Genomic DNA, 21,717 nt, shown 5'->3' with positions numbered 1-21,717 from the left:
CTGAAGAGAAGCAAAATCCCAAAGAAAGTTAAAAGCTTTCTATTTTAGTTGAACTAATAATTAAAATTTAACCATTGCATTCAAGAAGCCTACAGAACGTCTTAATGGTTAGAAAGTTACTGTAATGCCTGAATGCTGATTTATAGCTCAGCTGTTTCCTAAATGTTTTAATCTCTTGTCATCATCAAGTTCTTCATTTGGAAGTGAGGAGCTGCAGCGATGCGACTCACCTTCAGCGTCATATCATCTGAGCAGGAGGCTAGGAGGTTTCCTGTGGGATCCCACTTGATTGCATTTACTTCATTCTGGAAGCAGAGAGGAGACGAAGGTTAGCTAAAGCATTATATATGTGAGCGGTGTGTTTTGCTTTGGGAAGATGCACATGAACACAAATCTACTCACTGTGTGTCCCTGGAATGTTTTAATGGGTCGGTCCTGCCCCAGTTTACAGACGTGGATGCACATGTCTGTACTACAGGAGGCGAACGTGTTGTTACTCTGCCAGTCCACGTCAAGTGCCGGAGCTGTGGGCGGATGGAGAGAGGAATATTAGACAGGAACAAAAAATTTTTTTTAGTTTTGTTGTGTGTCTCGTCTGTTTACCTGAGTGGAAAGGAAACTGTTGTTTGGCTTCTCCTGTATGGGCATCCCATATGATTGTTGTCTGTCAGGAGACATGTACACTTAGTGTGAGTGCAGTAAAATATTACCTCACCAGACAATAACAAACTATTCTTAAAGTTATTTCTCGTTGGAGCTGATTTACAGGTTTACCTTGTCTACGCCTGCGCTCAGGATAAAATTGCCTTTTTTGTTCCACTTAAGGGCAAAGATGGGACCTTTGTGCTGGCCGAGAGTACTGGCCAGGTTACCTGTGGAGCACAACAAGAGAACAACACGTGTCAGCTTTAAATGCAAAAAAGGATTTAAAGGCCTGAAAAGAAATACAGTGCAGGGGAAAAAAATAACTGCATTCTGTAAACCTGCCTCTAGATGGAAGCATTGTTCAAGGATGAACTAAAGCATGTGGCAAACTATTCACGTCACAATTCCCAAAGCATTCCAGCGATTACACCACATTAATAAGTGTGAATGTAACATCAATTAAAGCCATCTCACCATCTTTTGTCCATATTCTGGCAAAGCCGTCATAAGAGCCCGTCGCTAACAGTGTGCCCTCGCTCTGCCAGAGAGAGAGAGAGATGTTTCCATATAAATGAGAGCCTGATTTCGACACATTTACTGACCCAAGTCCTGTTCTTCAGTTACAGTATGTGTCCAAATATTTCAGATCGAATGAGCGTCAGCTGGTGTTATAGCAGAGGTCTGTTTTCTCCATCAGCGTGGATGCTTTCCAGGAAATTTCCGACTCTGCCTTTGGCTCTGGTTTATGTCCCAGAGGCTGGACTGAAGGAAGAATGCATCGTCTGATAACTCCAACGGTTAAAATACTCAGCACACGCTGACAATTCAGTACTTTGCTCTTTATATCTACCTAAATGTTGTCATTTTATAAGATGGTTTAAAAAACCTGTTTAGTACCTTCTTTGGAAATGCTTTAATAGGCCTCGAGGATTTCAACACCCTCGCCACAGTCTCAATATGGTGACTGATCTGGCTAGTAAGACTTCCTGGATTTTGTGACTGCTTAAAGTTTTGGTTGATAGAGTGGGTGTGGGCATGCTGTCTTGCTGGAGCATGGAGGCCAGGCCAAAGTGACTGGAGAAACATGCGCACATTAAAAAAACCTGAGTTTACTCTGTAAAGTTCGGTCAGCTGCTGCCATCCTCTGCGATCACAAATAAAGACACATGGGGCAGTTCCGGAAGCACCAACACAGGCCTCCATGTTTTACTGATACTTCCTTTCTTTAAGTTCTGATTGAGCAGTCACTACAGAACAACCATATCCCACCTGAAGCTAATGCACTGCCATGGCAACATGCTGCTTTTGCCAGAGTCGACTGATGCAACGTAATAAAAATGCACTGGCGTGTCCTGGTTGAACAATAGCACTGACAGGCAGCTGACGATGCTTAGGTTTCATCTATGATGCTGATTGGCTAATCCCACTGCTCTCATTAAATGGCTGGGATTGTGACTGCATTACATATTACCTGATAAAGAGGCGAGGCTTAAATGCTCGACCCGAGGCAAATGCTCATAGGCAGAAACGTTCAAAAAACATGAGTGAATGAACCATCCATCTACTGCCACACAACAGTGGTGACAATCAGCCTATTTCGTAAAGGAGCAAAATGCACAGCAGGAGCCTTAAATTAAAGTTGATAGTGGATTCTTTTTCTTTCACATATCTTTTTATATCTTATCTAACATCAAACGTTATTACTACCACACTCTTGGAGGGCACTGCTGACAGGACTGTGCGTGGGGTGCAGCCTGTGCTTAGCCTGTTTTTGTTTTAGGATGCATATCTCGTGCTGAGGTGTTCACAACAATAAGCGTTAGCAACAAAAGTGTGTCTCTGATTCTTCAAAAAGGGGTTTAAAAATGACACCAAACTACCAGAATCCTTTTAGAAAACACATCAAGCAGCCCTTTGAAATTCGAAAATATCCCACAAACTTCTCAAGGTTACAGATTGTGACTTAATCCACACGAGCAGGGTGATTCGTGTTACATTTGGTGTGTTTGTGTGCCTGTGTGTACTCACATTCCAGTCTAGTGAGGTGACGTCTTTGTTGCTGGGGACATCTTGTCCTCCCTCTCGTATGCAATGCCTCAGGACCAGCTGTGTGGAGCTGCTTGTACTGTTCTCACTCAGGTTCCAAATACGAGCCGTCGAATCGCCAGACCTGAGACACACACACACACACACACGCACACACACACACACACACACACACACACACACACACACACACACATCAGACTGCCATCTGAAAAAGTAACCTACAACATTATAGCACATCCTTACATATCATTTGTACAAAGCAAAGATCTCTGTAATAAATCTGAAGCATCACTTTATTGCTCATGTATGGGCAGAACATCTGCGTTAAGTGTTGATGTGATCTTGACTGAAATTAAAATAGGGTTGTGCTGCACTTTCATGTAATACCAAGTTGTACCACCAGATGGTGCACTGAGACAACCAGGCAAGTCCTAAGACTACATTCAGGTCAAACTGGCACTAAGCATTAATTCATGTTTAGTCTCTTTTTTCAGCTTGTTTGCTTCATGACTTGAACATTAACGTGGTACAAAAGTGGAAGCAAGGCTCACCCTGATGCCAGCAGATCGCTGACTGGGTTCCAGGCACAAATAAAGACTTCTGACTCATGGCCCCTCAAGACCATGGCTTTGTTCTGAGGGATCTCTACATCGCCGTCCACTTCCATCAGGTCAGCATGATTATCTGAACACAGAGTTGATGGAACAGGCATGAAAAACCACAAAATTCAATGAGTGAATACATAAAAAATGTAATAATATTCCATCATTTTAATTGATAACATAAATACAAGTCTCTGTTAAAAGAATTCCCCAATCCCAAAAATCATACGAATCATTTCGCTCACTTGCTAAGGCATGGGCTCCATTCTCCTCCCCATTGGCAGTATTCTCTCCGTTCTTGGCATTGCCAGCGATAGTGCCCCCAGTGGTCGACGCTGGCGCTGAAGCTGCAGCCTGCTGCTGGGCCATTTTGTCCCGGTAAGCCTGCTGCCTCGTCTGAACGACGTCCGGCATCACCGCATCGATCAGGGACAGGGACTCAATGGGCCGGCCGTCAAATAGCGTGCCGTCCTGCGGAGCCAGAGAAGAAATCGGGTTGGAGCGGAAACACAGAGGAAGACAAGAAGCTGGTGAAAGAAGCAGACAGGCTTCTGTCTATATTACATTTACAGATTCCCTTTGATATCAGATTAATATGGGAATGACATCCTAATAATCCGTTTAAGAAAGACTTGAATTATTATCTGATGTTAAAGGGTCTTTGTTTGTGTCCCACCTCATTTATGCTGACTTCAGCCTCCACGTACTGCAGGCCCTTCTGGATGATGCTGATCAGGGCAGCAGGGGGAACCAGAGCACCATTGATGTTGGACTGGCTAATGTGGCTCTCTATGCCAAAGGTAAATGCTGAGTGGGAGAACCCTAAAAAGGAGAAGAAAAGAATATTAGTAAATAATACTCCCTTCGATTTCAACACAGTGAAGAACTACAAGTTGTGGCGGTTTTTTCAGTCTTAATTGCCTTTTAACACTTTTTCTTATAAAAGTCAACCCTTTTTTCCTTAAGTTTTTGTGGTGATGAAAGTTACTGACCCTCCGCAGAGTCGACGTATTAATGAAGAAAATGCTCGACCTCTGACTTGTTAGTAACATGTTTGTGAAGTCGTTGCTGTTGGAGAACAAGAACTGCTGCGTCACAACCGCATGCCCCCCTGACCTCTGTCAATCTGCAGGTAACATCTAGACCTAAATAGTGGACTGACCTACTGCTGAGATGCTGCGTTCACGGGAACTGGTCAGACATACAAGGCTTTGTTTATGGCTGCCACTGACATGTAGGCATAAAAGTGCTTTTGTACAAACATGGCGACGTTTAAAAGGTATCCCATAAACAAATGGAATGATCTAATCCAGACATCTCCGTCTTTCTGTTCTGATGTACATCCTCTCATTAGGAAATAAACGGTAATAGAAATGTTAATATTGACCATTTATGTTTGAGTAAATTTTAGCTACCCGTGTGTGGAGAAACAGGACAAAAGCTTTGACTGAAGTTAAATCTCATAACCATCAGCTCTCTTGTAATGATGATTTATCTTCATTCATTGTTGGACTATAAATACAGAACAAGAAGTTTTGGCTCAGGGTATCAGTTATCCATATATCTGCTGGCTGCAACGCTGGCCCCCAAGGCAAAATCTGAGAACACAAATCCAGAAATACTTGCCAACTAATTTCATCACCGCCCATATTTGCTTAAATGTAAGAAGCTGTGGATATTTTTCTGTTATCATGTGATTATTGTTAAGCTCATCCTTCATTTGGACAGCTGGTCACCCTTTTAATTTTAGAGCTGGTCGAATTACTTCTCCTTCTCTTAATAATATTTCTCAAAACCTCTGATTCATTAGTTGTAGATCCACAGCTGAGACGACTCTCATCTGTGTACACAACGAGTCTGATCTCAACAGGTCCCACTCTTTGCAGCCAAAGTTTTCCTCATCACTCGGCAGCAGAGCAGTTTTGTTTAAGTCTGCCTTTGTCTACATCCTCAAAGTGTTGCCTTCCAACAGATCGACTCCAGTTCAAATATATCTGATCAACCATCTAAATGATCATCCTTATGATGGTCCATAACTAATCTGTCATTTCTGCTGTGATGTCTGCAAAATGGTTATTCCAGATAACTTCTGCCTTTACTTCAAGTCAGGACCAAACTTATATAAAACGAAATGCAAATGGCTCTTAATGATCTTACTATCTACCACATTGCCAATTAACACTAAGGCAGCATTAAGGGTTAAAACCAGTCCAAATTATTTCCGCACCAATTGAATGATGAGTGCCTGTTTTCCCCGGTGTTAAAGTTCAACGTCCAGGCATTCAAAAAAAGAGGATTTAGAAGAGGTGGAAGTTAGCGGTAAGTTAGCTAGCCGTTTAACATCTAGAGCTACATACCAGGTACTACGTACCTGAGTGACTAAATACCAGCAGAGTTTGGGCGGTGGGCGAAGTTGGGCTAGTTGACCTGGTGGCTAGCTAGTGCTGTGGTTAGACCCATATAAACACACTGGCACAAGGAAGACACTGCATGAAGGTTAAATTGTTCTCAATAACGGGCAGAGACAAACACCATCATAGAACAGGAAGAAGATATACACAGATTAAACTTGAACCAACAGCACATCTGGTCCGTCTGCAGCACGAGGTCATTAGCATGTTGCTATATAGTTTGGTTTAGTTGCTATTTAGAAAAGACAAAAATTGCAAAGTGACACTATTCAGTTAGTGTGTATTTGGTGTTTGGGACACCAAACTGGGGGCTCATCTTATAGACTTGCTGCACATAAGCAGTAAAAACAAACTGTAGTGGCGCAGAATGTGAGGTGACCATTTTGTCTTTTTTTGACAGACAAAAGCTGCACATTAAAAACTGTGATCGATACATTGCTTAACAAGCTAAGGGCCTCCTTAACCTTCACCGCTTTTCTCCTGGTTTCTCCTTGTTTCCCTAAATCCATACAACACAGGTGGTAGGCATGATGTTATTTCGACCCATCTGATTAAACGATGGACAGACACCGGTCCGGCTGTATGATTCATTCTGACTGTGTGATGACGTCTGTCTAAAACACTGCAGACAGCCTGTGCTGTTTGTCCTCTTTTAAGCACTCTTGTTTACAATGGCGTCATTATATTCTGCTTTTAAACAACAAGCAGCACCACACTGACCGTGTTGTGTATACAAAGTGACAAAGATGACCCAACAACCTGACAGGCAGCTCAGGCATCTGCTGACTACCCTACCGCCTATAGTACGACAAGGAAAAAAAGAAACTGATTTCTCGTCTTATAAATGTAATGAAAACAGATCCTGAAAAAAAGGATTAAATTAAACCCAAACAAATAAATGATTATATATCTTCGAAGAGACGATTTTTAGAAATATCACAAACTGTCTTCTTGCTCAATTTGTGTTTAATTCAGTCCCTTCTTTAAAAAAAACAACAAAAAAACATGATAAATTGTTGATGATAATTACTTTTTTATAACAAACTTTTAAAGAGTACTGTTGATTCATACAGCTCATTTTAATCATCATTAGTGAATAAAAACACACATTTGTTGTGATGAAAACTAAGTCTGTTAATGAAAACTATAATGAGCCATGTTGGTAGAAAAGCAAAGAACTATTACAAAAACGATAAAGCTTTTCATGAAGAGGAGAAGAACTGGAGCTGGATACCTGACTCCTGTAGGTATCTGTAGACCAGGAAGTTGACCTCATCACTGCTAATGCTCATCTTTACTCCTGTTACACCATGAGGTCAGCACACACACACCTAGCCTGGAAAACAGAGAGAGGTTCATCAGTGAAGGGGAAATCTCACCAGTTATTTAAGCTCAAACACAAAGTCAGTTTACAGCTGATGTTACTGTGAAAAAGGAAATTACTGCAGAGCTTGCGCATGTACAGAGCTTTAAACTGGACCTCCTCGATCACGCTTAATCACGTCACTGGTAGCAAAGTACATAGCCTACAGCTGCCTCAGTGCACAACATGATCACATGACCCTCGTCTTGCAGGGCCTCAGATAAAACAAAGTAAGAAAGAAAGTTTAGCACCAGCAATTTGATTACATTTTAAAAAACAACAATCACATTGAGGCACTGATTCATGTATTTACTGAGAAATACAATAGAATAGAATAATCCTTTAATTGTCCCACAAGGGGAAATTTGGTTGTAACAGCAGCCAAAAAGACACATATACAAACAAACAGTACACGGAACAGAAACATACACAATTTTTTTCACATATTTACATTAAGGACAGTGGTTACTATATACAGAGAGTACTGTACAGTTATTAAATTAAATTAAAATAACTACAGGTAAGAGGCAGAAAGCGTGTCTACATGCCTGTGAGTCAAGACATCTGATGGAGTGTCATTGTTTTACTGTTTGTCTGCATTTTAGTCACTCTGGTCGTGCTATGCTCATGAGCACTCTAAGTGGCTTTTACTGTTTAATATTTTATCTGATTATGTCAATGTTTGATCATTTATGTGCTTCTGACTTTGCTCTGTGCTTAGATCCCTCTGCGTTTACGTTTCTTGTTTGTGCCATCAGCCTGCCAGGGATGAAGAGTAGCCTGTATGGCTAAATGTATGGCACACTGACATCATTAATTAAAACAAGCACAAAATTGACTAAAATAAAATAAAGGCTGCAGCTTATATCTTAACAACAGGCAGATTAAACACATGCTATTGCATTGGTGCTAACTAAAGCTGGACCAGCAGTCTGTTTAGTTTACATCAGTTGACGTCTTTATTTTTTCGATGTGATCCAGACCATGCTGGCTGTACGTTAATATGTGTTACAATTACTTCTCAGTTGGTGTTTTATTCACAGTGTGCCCACACCCCAAGCTGCTCTGTTCCCTCTGACCACATATTTAACATCTGATGCAGTCATCTGGGCACCGGCCCACTACAAACTACTCGACTGAAAAACACGAGCGGGAAGGAAATCAGCAGGACAGAAACACTTCTGCTGGTAGGACTCCTTTCGTGTGTGCGCCCAAGCACATGTCACATGATTTGACGTTGCCTTTGTGTGTGAACTAATATGGCTGGGAACCGCAAGTTTAACAACTGCGGGGTTAACAAGTGCAGAGAGCCGATTCCAAACAAGGACCAGTTCAAAGCCTGTTTCCCCCAGAGAGTAATCAGGCCTGGAGCTCCTCGCCTGCAGCACCCCCACCCGCCTCCCAGCAGGAGTCTCTCTGTGCATTTAATGGTAGTTAAGTGATTGAAACTCTCCTGGGTACTGTGGACACATTTCTTTTCAGAGGATTTTAACCTTGCGTCATCTGGAACAGCTCAACATCTCCGTACACTGAGCAGTGGTCTTAGCATTGCTGGATGCTGAGCTGAGGGAGGGGGGAGAAGTTTCCATTAATGACAACCTGATAAACCGGTCGCAGCGACGAAAAATAAGACACAATTACACACTACAACTGTGAAACATCAGTATTGTAGTAGAGTAGAGCAGATCCCAAAAAATTCAATTACTCATGGATTTCTTCCTTGAGCAGATATTCTGTTTTTCATTCTGCTGTTCTGATAAAGATCTAACGACAGAAAAGGACATTTAAAAATGACAATGTGATGCCACTACCTTTTTGTTGTTGTTTGTTTTATTTCTATCCAAACACCATTTTCTTAACTGCTTATCCAATTCATATCCCCAGCTATTACCGAGTGAGAGGCTAGATGCACCAACACAAAATTGTCAGTTGGACGTTAGTCAGGTTAACCAAATGAGCACGTTATTGGACTGTGAGAAGAACCAGGAAGGAACCACAGAGCCAACATTAAACTCCACACATACAGTTAGGGGTGGGCGGTATAAACTGTATTTGGTAGAAACGATATGAACAGCTTCGCCTGTTTTGGTCAAAAGCATTGCAGCGGCTGCAAACAATATCATCTGCAAATTATGCGGCGACAGTAATAGCAAAGAGACGAAGCACGTTTTGGAATATGAGGAAAGCCAAAAACTGCACTTCCTCCACTTCCATACCATTGATTTATTAATGTTGAATTCTCTCGCAGCTGCTCTATTCCCATGTTGTTGCAGTGTATTAATGACTAACCTTCTATAGTGGATGAATTATCTCAGTTGTTCTCCTGACTGAAGTTTGGTCCGTTTACAGCATCCTGCCATGTGATTACATTTGTCCCTAACCATCAGGAACACTCACTTTAACTTTTATTGAGTAGTAAAAAAGTTAGCGCTCATCCTCCAGCTTCACTGTGTTTGTTATGCTAACATAGTTGTGTCGCTAGCGATCATGTAGCACATCATTAAATACCAGCTAGCCCAACTTCAGTAACCCTAAAAGTCACTGCTGTTTAGTTTTCTGTCTTCATTTATGTTGGAAGTGATAGCAGAGCTGACCTGATTTTATATCTCCTAATTTTTAATGAGATCACAAAATTGATGAGATTGCAACAGCAGCCACAAGCACTGATAATCTTCCATTTTATTTATTGGGAACAGCAGGACGATATTGGACTATGTGAATTTTTTGTTTTTGTTCAGTTCCCCCCCTTCTCAAAAACGAGCTGAGTAACGTGTACTTCAACAACCTTCTGGATATGTGGCCAGTACTGGCTGCCAGGTGCAAGTCCTCACTCTCCTGCAGCAAATCCACTTCTCTCTCTGTCTGAACTGTTCACTGTGTGACAGTGAGTACCTGTAAATGAGCAGTCTGCACATGTGCAATGTTAAACCGAGGCTGTGCACTGTGTGAGAGGAAAATAAGACATTCTGTCACATGTAAATGCAGCTGACTAACAGCTCTACCCTTCAACATGTGTGTGGTGAGTCTGTCAGGCAGCGTTGTGGTTCCAAAACGAGATGCTTGAAAATTTCTGCGGTTATTGAACTAAAAAGTACGCGCCCTTCCCGAGATACACCATTTCACTGACGATTTCTGCTGAAGCTCCACAAAATGGTATTTGAGAATCTGGTGTAACGACAACAACGACAAAGTAAGGCGAGTCAGTTGCATCAGCTTCACTGGAGAACAGGGGTGCCATGGCTGAGCTGTCTGGGGATGTGTTCATAACCCAGGAGACAGCAGATGAAGAAGAGGTGGTGTTGTTCTCTGGCATGTTGGCTCAGCGATACTTATCTGTGCCTGGACCCTCTGTCTCCAAAGAGAGAGGATTGTGTTTTCCACAGAGACAACTGTCAGCAAACAGATTGTTTTGAGGGGGCAGATAAACTCCAGGCAGACAAAATAATGGAAACCATCTCAGAGTTGAGCTTTTCAGCATAATTACAAAAGTAGCAACACTTTGTTGGGGCTGAAATGAGCCGTTCCTGCTGCAGCCCCATGAAACGGCACTACCACAGACACACTGTGTTAAATTAGACCTCTTATTATAATTAAATCATATGCAGCTGTCAGACTGCTTTCACTTCCACTTTACTACAGTGTTATACTGCAAGCTAACTTCTCAAACAAGCCACACCCATGTACTTTGCGGTTGGCCTTCTTGACGTAACGTGTGACAACCAGCCTCTGAAAAATACAACAATGACACAAAAATAAACTGCTCTGTGCAAGATCCTTAAAAAGTAATTTTACTGCTTCCACTACTGATCACATCTCTAGTTACACCACTACACTCAAGCTATTTTGTAATCATGTATCGGAAAGTCGTGGACAAAATACTGGTGGTAAAAAAAAACAAAAAAACCCTGAATATATTATATAATTTGATATGATGTAGCACAATCCAAAAGAACAACCTACAACGGTAGGAAAAAATGAGCAAATTCATGACAGCCTACTCAAGACTGCACTGAAACCGACTCAGCTGGTGATATTTAGGGTTGCGAATTGAATGGATCTGTTTCTCTTTAAAGGATTTTTTTGTGACGTTTGTCAACTCGACTCTGAGTTTAATCATCTTGTGAAGCTCAATTGCTAAATGGAGCCACACAGTGAATCCTTCTTACTTTGTTTCTTTTAAGGACACACGAGCTGTGCACACCCTCGTCTTGGGCTTTAGAGTAATTAAACTGAAGAAATTAAAGTAGTTTACCAGGTCTGTGCATCCTGCAAGAAAGTATTCATTTGTCCAGTAAACTGTTAACAAGCTAGAAAATTATCAAGTGACAAAACAAGGTGGCAAGCCCTCATTCTACCCGACAGCACCTTGCTATATGTCTATTTAGGTAGCTACTTCCATCTCTCTCAGTCTCTCCACCTATTAAAGATACCAGTGCACCATTTTAACTGAGAAAGGATCAATACAAAGCAGCACAGTCAGTCTGTAGCATATTATACAAATAAATCTCACCCAGTGCTAATTTAAAGCAACTGCTTCTTCACTGAAATGCAACTTTGAGGTCAACTGCTTCAGCAGCAGCACACTTTAATTAGGCCTAAATAACTACATCACATTTGTATAGTGACCCAGGAACTAAAAAGTTCTATTTCCATAAGTCATGTAGTTCTAGAGTGGGATACGTGAAAGGCAAAAGCACCTTTGGTTTATTTGACAACTGTAGCTGCCCAACACTGAAAAACTATGATCTTATAAGAGCACAGTATGATTGTTCCAATACATTCCTCAAAAACAGGAAGACGCTCATATCAGCCATCTCCGGACAGAATTGTTGCCTATTTGACAAAAACTAATTGATATACGTTGAATCTACATTATGTGGTATTAAAGCTTACAGTTACTGGTAATGTGTGGTGCTCACATTAAGACTGGAGCTGCAGCCAGGAGCCTCGATCAATAACCATGAAAGCAGAGTATAATTTCAGCCACCTGCTGCTGTGCTTCTTTAACGGGGAACCTGTAGACGGTCCTGTCAGAGATCATTCAGACCTTTTGCTCAAATCCCTCCTGACAGCAGTGCTGTTAGTTTGTAAACAGTGAGCTGTAGTTCTCTCTACCACCACTCCACTGCAGTGGCGCTGTGGAGCCATGAGCGGTAGCCAGGAGCCTCTGTGTTGACAGTGTGGGAGAGTAAAGGGGGGGATGGGAGAGGAGAAGGGAATCTCTGGCTCTACATTTTTTCCCTTCGCCTCTCTCCCTCTGTCTCTCTGTCTCTGTGCTGCCAGTGGCAGACTGGCCTGTACAGTAAATGTTAGATCTGGTTACTGCTCAAGGAGAGAGGGGGAGGGTAGGAGACACACACTCACGCACAATCATACAATCAATAATCCCACCCACCCAACAAACAACAACAACAACAAAAATCAGGACAGGACTATTACTGCTGCATGTGACCTGTGCCATGACCATGAAGTTGCTCCAGAGGAAGCAAGACTGAAATCACACCAACAAGAATAAAGGGGCAGGTGGGCATGTGGGGCTGACCTTCACAATATGAAATCAATATCGCTAATAAATTAGATTTGCTTTGGTTCATCAGCTGACATCCATCCATCCACAAGGCCCCAATCAATAAGAAGGAATTCACTTCAACTGCCTTTTAATCATGTTTTATTTGAGATTGCATCTCCTACATTAAGAAGAAAGCACTTTATTTTAAGATGCTTATCATAAAAAAATGACTTCAATAGTGTAAAATACAACCAAACAGTTACTAAAAAATAACATAAAACCTTTTTATTTTCAACACTAACACAAACAACAAATTTTACTCTCTGGTAACAATGAAGTAGGACTGCAAGTTTTAAGACTGCACTACTGGTGCCCCTTTTCAACACAGTTTGTGTCTATCACAGGATACTGTGCGACACCACACACACTGCAATCCCATGGACTGCAGATAGCAATCTTCACACAAAATTTCCTCTCTGAGCAGTGCAGAACATTTCTAAATACTCAGGTCAATAAACTGCTTGCATCATCACTCAAGTTAAAAGTAATTAAAAAATGTTTTGTTGTGCCACTTACTACTCAGCTGTTTAGTCAAATGAATGACAAATTCCTAGCTGATTGCCCAGACTGATGAATGAAAAGTTTGTGAAAATATTCTACAGAGTAGTAACCGCTCGCAGTCCAAACATTTCACCTCTAAAGAATTGTGGCAACGATGTCCTTTTCAGTTCCACATCCTGAACAAGTGACAGAGAAAGCGTCAAGGTTGTGTTGTTTACCACTGAGCTCATGCGACTGGAAAAATCTACTGGCCTGTTGGTGAGTGTCGAGTTCATCACTGGTTGAAATTTGCTAGATCAGTGGTGGAACACCCACACTATGAAATGATGATGATGCAAAGTGTTGTGTTATTCAGTAAGACCAGAAACTAGCTGTTTAGCCAAAAAAAAGTCATTCGGAAAGTGTTTACAGAGGTGACGCAGCGAGAGCAGAGGATAGTTTTCTGGTAGACTTCATGCAACTGTTCCAGACAAACACCAAGGGGAGAAGGAAGAACTAGCACTAAAACTGAAAAACAAAAACAGAAATTCCCAAATTCTAACTCTGTGTTAAAGCACTGCATGTTTAATAAAATATCCTGTGTTGGCACAGTTACAGCCCTTTCTAAACTTGATGGACAACAACTGCTATGGTACCGAGACATTTCCCCTCTAGAACATTTGTTTCAAAAGCTCACGTATGTATCAATCCAGTCTTTAAGTGATGACGTGACGAATCCTGTTTCCAGGCCCAAAGTAGTCTGTAATATGGCTTTTGTAATCTTAACATGTTTAATGTTTTGTATCTTCTTCTATTTAATTTCAAAAAGCCCCTAAAAAAGGCCTGTGATCACTGTCGGCCTCTCTCGGCTTTTATTACCGCTATTGATTTTAAAGCTCAGTTTTTAAAACCTTAGGATGTAACTACAGCCCAGCCCATGCAGCAGTATATGAATGACTAACCTCGGATTTTGGATGGATTATCTCAGTTGTTCTCCTGGCTGAAGTTTGTTTACTTTTATCGAGTGGAAAAAAGCTAGCGTGTTTATATTATGCTAACATAGCTGTGTCGCTAGCGGTCACGTAGCACATTGTTATATAGCAGCTAGCCAAATTTCAGTAACCCTACAAACGTCACTGCTGTTTAGTTTTCTGTCTCCATTTATGTCGGAAGTGATAACAGAGCTGTACGTCTTAATTTATTTCCAAAATCCCTCAGTCAGGACATGCTATATTTTATTTAAATGGAAGCTAGCGAGCTAACGTCCTGCTAATTTCTAACTCCGTTAAATGTCACAAATTCCGTTTTCATGGATGTCTCGATGTTAAACTTACAACAACTGTCAGTGATGCCACAATGATAGTTTAATTTAGAGACCTGCAGCAGAGTTTGAGCCCAGACAAGGCTAGTGACGTCAGACTTAAAAACCGGATAAGCAGCAATCACTTGGCGCGCAGGCCATACATACAAAACCAATCAAATTTAATACCAAACCAGTGATTCAAGATTAATACACTTGTTAGGTAAATTCACCACACAAATAATGACCATTAAATCAGACTGTAGCACTGACTATTAGCCGCAGTATCTGCAGATATATCAAAAATTCCCCAATGGTTCCCAGCACCATTAGAAGGGAAAAAAAGGAATCGTCGCTTTTCATTACAGTGGTATTACGTGCAGTAAAGTGTGACATTAGTGGTATGGTTACAGCACAGCATTCTGCCACATTGCCTGTCGTTTTCTCCGTATTTTATGAGGATTGGTAGGATATGAACAGCCACAGGCTGTGTGAACAAAAGGAGCCGCTGGCCTTACTGGAACAGTCTGAACACTCTATTTTGCTAAAGTATGTGCCAGAGGAGCCTTTATAAAATGGCAGGTGCATGCAATGAAACTGAACTTCAAACAAACTGCCACTGCACACCTTGTCTCTCCCACTCCGTGACAATAATATACACCATTTAGGTTTGGTGTTCTCTAAAGGTATTTCTGCATCATGCGTAAAGGAGACCCAAGCTGTGATGTCTGCTGCTCTGATTCTACTCTGCACCAGTGCAGATAAAATGGGGCTCATTCCTATTTAAAGCTTCTCTCTCTGTCTCTGAGACCTGACGGTTTGGCTCTATTTTCAGAGCAGCAGAAAGAAAATTCAGGCAGTGGGGGATGGGATGATTTAAAGGAAACCATATTTCAAATCATCTCTCACTGTATAACGTGTCCAATTCTTCTGAAACCAGACAGAGTCACACATGAAAATCTGTTTCTCTCTCCTATTGTGCTGCCACAATGACACACTGAAAGCAAAGGCAAGACAAAGGTTACAGTCAGTCTGGAGCGATTCAGAATACATGCAGAAAACTGCGCCACCAAAAATATTAGCAGCAACAACATCGCAAAAGACGGCGTAGTTATTGATGTTTAAAGGCTCAAACACATTTCCGTGTTTGTATTTTTATTCTGGGGCTAGACTAACACATCTGCAATATTCATAGCTTAAAACCCTTAAAGATAAATAAATAAATAAAACGCATTTCCATCCTCGGTGCAGAACAAACTATTAGTTCTTGGTGCTTTTAGACCACCATCCTGATTTGCCCACTCTGTGCCAGCTTCGGTGGTTAAACAAATAATCTGCTTGTTAAGTGAAGACACATCAACATCAAAGCGTCTCCTGGATGAGGCTCTCTTCTTTTTAAAATCCTGGAGTGCTTAGTTTCTTGAGTTTTTTGTTTGTTTGTTTGTTTGTTTGTTTTTTAGCAAACAAGACTATTCAGCCGTTCTCGGCCTTTACAGTTCTTCATTAGCACTAGTCATGTGTAACATGCTCAAATATGGTTTGAAAAAAACTCCCGATACTCACGAACACTACAGGGCTGCATTGTTAAGAAAAGAATCACACTCCAGCCAACCACAGCTTATATGGCTGCTAGTATTTATTTTTCACTTTCTGGTTACTACTCAATATTAAAGCTCGATTTAGACTTCTGCAGGAAATTTACACCCTAACTTGTGTATTAACCAGAAACTCCTTTTATCCGTACACAGTAAGGCTGCCACGATTACGTCGACTATCAAAATCGTTGTCGAATATTAAAATCGTCGACGCGTCGTTTGAAGCTTTCTAAGATCCCAAAAGACGCAGGAATAAGTAGTAGGATTTAAGAGTGTAATAACGGACTGAAACAGAAGATGGCAGCACTGCATGTACAAGGATGCCAGCTGCCGTTAAACACCAAAGAAGAAGAAACTGTGTCCCAGAATTCATAGCGTGGCCCTGCTCAGTTTCCAACACTGGCGGCAGCTAGTTAGTTTTAATATTACTCTTATTATTCTTTCATGGTCATAAAATAAACATTTAACATATTTTCAGGCGAGAATGTAGCTGTGTAAACCTCAAATGTCTGCTCAGTTTATCAAGACACCACATATTTTCAAAAGCGCTCCGACGTTTTCGGAGACGTCTGTTACCCACCAGCTCGATAGCTAGCCGGGGGCAAGGCTCACTAGAGCCCGTGAGAACGCCGGACTCCCGGCCAATCGTTTTCAAACCCACCGCCGTCTTTCGCTACTCAGGTTAAACGTGATATATGAGTCACTTAGATAACTTAAAACTGCTATTGTTTGGCTTTTTTCAGTATTTTATTTGTTCCTGAGTAAATCCTCAGACAACTGATTATCAGAAGTGTGAGATCCTCGAGAATATACCCCGGTGTCCTGTTATATTTTAGACGGTTAGCAGACGGCTGAGTTTATTAAACTTCACCAAAACAATCTGCAGATTTCATTAAAATTTAATAAACTATCATCTTGTCTTTATTTTTAGTTAGCACATACCTTAAACACTTAAAGCTGTAAGCTAATGATAGTTATATAAGAGCAGATGCTGCTGGTGCAATAAGCTTTATGTTTTACGTTCAAAGGATGCATGATCTGATTAGTCGACTAATCGCAAAAATAATCGGTGACTAGTCGACTATCAAAATAATCGTTTGTGGCAGCCCTACTACACAGCAGCCGTCTATGCCTTTCGCACACACGGCTCTTGCTCTCAGACATGCCTGGGCTTGTGAGCACTAGGTATTGTAAACACATGACGTTGCTTTAGCAATGACATACAAATATGACACTTTCATATCATGTAAAAATGTATATTATCATCATCATGATCATGAACAATATGACATGGCACAGCCCTTATGCTTCTTTGCAAGAGGGACCTTTGTGCCTATGTTGCTGATCATGATCTATGCACATAACTCAACTAGTGGGCCTTGCTAGCACATGCTATATTCATGTTGGCACCATTTGCAGAGATAACCAGCAAAGCTAGCTCATCCACCTCCTCCACGGCTGATGTAATTCCAACTGCCACACTCTCAAATGTCTCTTATGAGGGCAACTCTGGGATTAAAACAATGAAAAGGACACTCCTGCAAGCTGTCACCAGACAGATGAGCACCGCTGACGACAAACCACCACACCGACTCGCAATGACGCTTAGCCCAACGTGTAGGGGTGAATCTGGAAGATCACTCTCCTGCCAAAAACAGCATAGTGAAAATGTAAATGTGGTTCATAGCCTGAGTTTAAGGTGGGTTTAAATTTGCAAACATCTGTGTAGACCTGTGATTTTTTTAATACATAAATATATATATATTTTTCCCCTAAGATGTACTACTTTTGATTCTATGTTTAAACCACAGCTGGGGCATTGGAGGCTTCAGAATCACCAAAAAAAGGACCCTCGTGTGGAAGCAGCTGCACAAAACACAAGAGCACCTTTATGAACGCATTTAACCAAAGACTGCAGGAGCACGAAGAGCCCGGTGCAGCAAGCAGCTCGAACCATGTCCTCAACAGTCTTTGGTTTCCTGAGTTTACTTCAGCTTCCTCGAAATTCCTCTGTGCCCCCCTGCACCAGCATAGAAAGCGAGAGGCTGTTTGCATGGTCTCTAACAACAAGGACGAGAAAATACGTGCCAACCACAGAGAAAGCGGAAATGTTTTTTTAATGAGAAAGAATCTGCAGCTTAAGGAACAAAACTCATCATTTCTCTTACTTATCTGGAAATTCCAGTTCCTACTTTCACTAAAGATTTATTTAAAAAAAAACTACTACCCCCTTTATTTCTATGTTACTAAAGCTCTTCTTTAAGATGCTCACTCACACACAAGAAGGAGTCCCAGCCCCTTCTGCACAGCGAGGAAAGCACCTTATTAATTAACGCTGGTCTCGGACAGATACTAAATACTCCATCAGTATCGGTGCATCCCGAGGTAGTTGTGTATGATGCAATGACAACAGAAATGAATCATAATCTGCTTGTGGATCTCCCCTCCCCCTCTCCTGGGTTACTGGTCGCTTAGAGTGACAGATTGCATTGGCAAGCCCAGCTCAGCCTCACATGGCCAGTGAGAGGTCAGAGAGGCTAGCTGTCTGTCGGTGACAGATGGTAGCATGTAGGCTCTGCCAGCTAGCCTCGCTTGACGGGCAGTTAAACCTGCTATGGGCAGCTCGTGTCCATCTGAATGCATGAGGTCAGTGAGGGCCACTGAATCAGCGGTGGTTATCTCACAGCGAGCTGCCGTGATGACTAAGATTAGAAGACCTCGCCCAAGTCAGAATCCAAATCACATTTTGAGAATCTCTTTAGAAGGTCAGGTCTGATCTACTTATCTGGAACCAGTCCTGGTTACAGCCTGCTTTGCAATACCCATAATCATGTTGGACACGGGACTGGATGAATGCTAATGGGAGCATTTGGGTTCTACTGTCGGATATTTACCTGATGGTGGGCATTACTTTACTGATATACCATGAAAACATTCAGTTCCTCATATAAAGCGATCCCCATTCAGTTCCTCGTAATCAGTTAGCAAATATATCATATTGGTGTTTTGGGAGTTTTTTCAGGTTTTACACTGGAGCTGCCCTTCTTTGCACACACAATGACACCTGACATCACATATTAAGCCTTTTGTTTTCTGTTGTTTTTAATGGATTTACTATAGTAAGCCATTAATCCACATACCCTAAGAAGCAGGCAGGCATCTATTTCCAGTAACATACTGTGAGATCAGAGGTACTGACTCTAACAAACAAGTTGAGTCTATTTACTGACAGGTGAGGTTAACAGGTGACCACAGGTCAGGTGTGAAATCTTGGGTTAGAACATGATGTAACGACAAAGAGTCCCCATTACATGTATAAGCAACCAAGTATAACTCATTGATCTGTAAATGCAAAATAGTGAATACAGGGAAAACAAATGTGGCTTATTCTAAACACTGTTAGCAGAATTCAAACTCTCTAACCTGGGTTATATTAGGGTGATTTGTTTTTCACATTGCCTGAACTGAACTGATAAAACCTGCTTGTATCAGAGAGACTTACTTTGAAAGCAAAGGAAGGCTACATCTGTAAATATATAACAATCATTTATGTCCTGATTTCTTAAAAGAAACAGAGGTAGGGCAAGAATATTATCACAGGCCTCGACACACCGATACACGTCAACATCTTTCATCTAAGAAAGCATTTGACTTGTAACCTTTTGTTGTGTGATGCAACATTTGACAGTTGTACACAGATGCTGATAGAGATCTGGATCAGTATTATCAGCAAAAGTAGTGCCATTGAGAACTTGACCACATGTGGTTACGCTGTTGGAGTGAATTTGGTAGCTTAAAAAATTTTTAGCATGCATCTAGATGTGGTATTTGGTGCAAGACGACTAATGACGTGCTTAAGTTGGGAAATATTGCAGCAGCTAGACTAGCCGGACATTTTTGCAATATCTATTAAAGGTCTGTTGTGATGTGTTTTCTCTACTCTTGTACTTAGGCTTCAGGATTATGTATTACTCGATGACTGTAGAAGGGGAACAAAGCTCTCAAAGGCTGAAAGCTAGCATGAATTAACTTCACACAGTGACTCTAAAACATGTCTGAAAACTCTGCAAATCAATGTTCTTTTGAAAAAGGAATAACTTTTAAAAAAAATATAGGGAGATAATAACTAGCCGTCTCCTGGAATCTCCAGCTCCCTCTATTCCTGCAGAAGTCAGCACTGTGAACACCAACACGGTTGCTACTAATGTAAAACATGAAGGTCTATATTTATCAATTTGTCCAACTAGCAAACATAAGATATGTAGAATATTTCTTTTGGCAGGTGGTCGAGCGTGCCTGAACGAGCAGATGCACTCGCCAATGCTTTGGCATTCACCAACTTTTATTATTTGCAGTTTTCAGAGATAAGATAAGATAAGATAAGATAAGATACCTTTATTAGTCCCACAAGGGGAAATTTCATGTTAAGGCTGCCGACCTATTGCAGATATATGATTTAGTGAGCATTTTAACAAGAAGCAGAATGCCAAAGAAGTGTTTAAAGGAGCTACTGCGGAGACTAGGGTTTAGTTGGCAGTGATATTATGGACTGTCCACACTGCTCTCTAACATTCCTGAAGCAGACAACCCAACATTCACTCAAACTTCATGCAATTATGGGCCAGCCGTGTGAATGTAAAAGAGGAGACAGAACTTTTTCTCTTTCCAACCCTCTTTCTTCCCCATTTTTTACTCAACTATGTGTCACAGTTCATGAGTACAGCTCAATACATCTCTATCAATGTCTGTCTGGAAGCATGCCCCATTATCTGCATTTTAGGAAGCGTCTTCACTCTCTGTGATGACTGCTTTTCAATCAGCCTTCTGGTGTGGCCATTCAGAAAGACCATACACTCACTTGAACTGGACAGTAGATTTAAAGAACCTAGAATATTTGAACCCAGTCCTATTTATTGTATATTTGCCATGTACATTGTGGAAGAAAGACAGAGAATATCTGCCCAATATAACTGTCTGCCTCTTCAATGAGCCTCTATTGTGGACCATGTAGAGCTGATATGGCTCAAAAATGCATTTCGGGAAAGAGGGAACCAATTTAAATGCTACTGTTGGCAGTCCTCCTTCTGTGCAGCCTCTTTAAGTTTGCCACAGTGGCACATTAGCTTGCAGCAGATCTCTGGACAGAAGAATCAATACCAACTGCAATCAAAGATGGTCGAATTGGAGTTCACCCAACTGCTGGATGAGTTCTTGGGGGGAAGCAGCTGAAAGCTACGGTGGACATCACAAAGGCTACCTAGCCAGTGAGCCAGCTCATAAAGAAAACACGAGGCCAGTAGGTCCAAGCCAAGCTGGTATGCTTTGGTGGCCATTATTATACCTGGGTGGCCTACCCAACTAAAGACTACATGTGGGGAAATCTACCTAGAGAAGTTGTATTTGTTCAAATTTAGCTGAAATGATACAACGATAAAATTCAAGTCACCATTGTAGTAATTCTCTTCTGTGTAGCCAAAGCTGTATTTTATTGCACAGTCCTTACAGAGCTATAAACCACTGAGGGAGATGTCTACAGATGAAAAAAAGAGTTGTGGCGAAACTAATCTCACCTTCTATCCGCCATGCATGATCTGTATTCGGCTATCTCGCTTTATGTCTTTTCATTCAACTCTGATTTTTCTGCTCTCTCACTAAACGAGGGTTTGAGCTTCAGGGTTAACCAGAGACACATCCTTTGCAGGA

The 21,717-nt window shown here is 41.4% G+C and overlaps 1 protein-coding gene across 1 annotated transcript in view; it reads right to left on the bottom strand.

Annotated features, from left to right (window-relative positions):
* LOC102308849 (TBL1X receptor 1) overlaps window positions 1-21,717 on the bottom strand; it is a 45,148-nt gene that overhangs the window by 1,628 nt on the left and 21,803 nt on the right. The window contains exons 3-12 of the mRNA XM_005938616.3: window positions 6,942-7,043; window positions 3,973-4,118; window positions 3,542-3,767; window positions 3,246-3,378; window positions 2,674-2,815; window positions 1,120-1,183; window positions 775-872; window positions 604-664; window positions 403-524; window positions 231-305 (exon numbers count right to left, since the gene is read on the bottom strand). Coding sequence (XP_005938678.1) covers window positions 231-305; window positions 403-524; window positions 604-664; window positions 775-872; window positions 1,120-1,183; window positions 2,674-2,815; window positions 3,246-3,378; window positions 3,542-3,767; window positions 3,973-4,118; window positions 6,942-6,999 — 1,125 coding nt within the window. The 5' untranslated portion in view covers window positions 7,000-7,043. The remainder of the gene's footprint in view (window positions 1-230; window positions 306-402; window positions 525-603; window positions 665-774; window positions 873-1,119; window positions 1,184-2,673; window positions 2,816-3,245; window positions 3,379-3,541; window positions 3,768-3,972; window positions 4,119-6,941; window positions 7,044-21,717) is intronic.

This window comes from Haplochromis burtoni, unplaced genomic scaffold, assembly GCF_018398535.1.
Source record: "Haplochromis burtoni strain Fernald_Lab_line unplaced genomic scaffold, NCSU_Asbu1 Contig_254, whole genome shotgun sequence".
In the NCBI taxonomy this organism is placed as follows: domain Eukaryota; kingdom Metazoa; phylum Chordata; class Actinopteri; order Cichliformes; family Cichlidae; genus Haplochromis; species Haplochromis burtoni.
The sequence above is the reverse complement of the archived record's forward strand: the minus strand, read 5'-3'. Positions and strand labels throughout refer to the sequence as shown.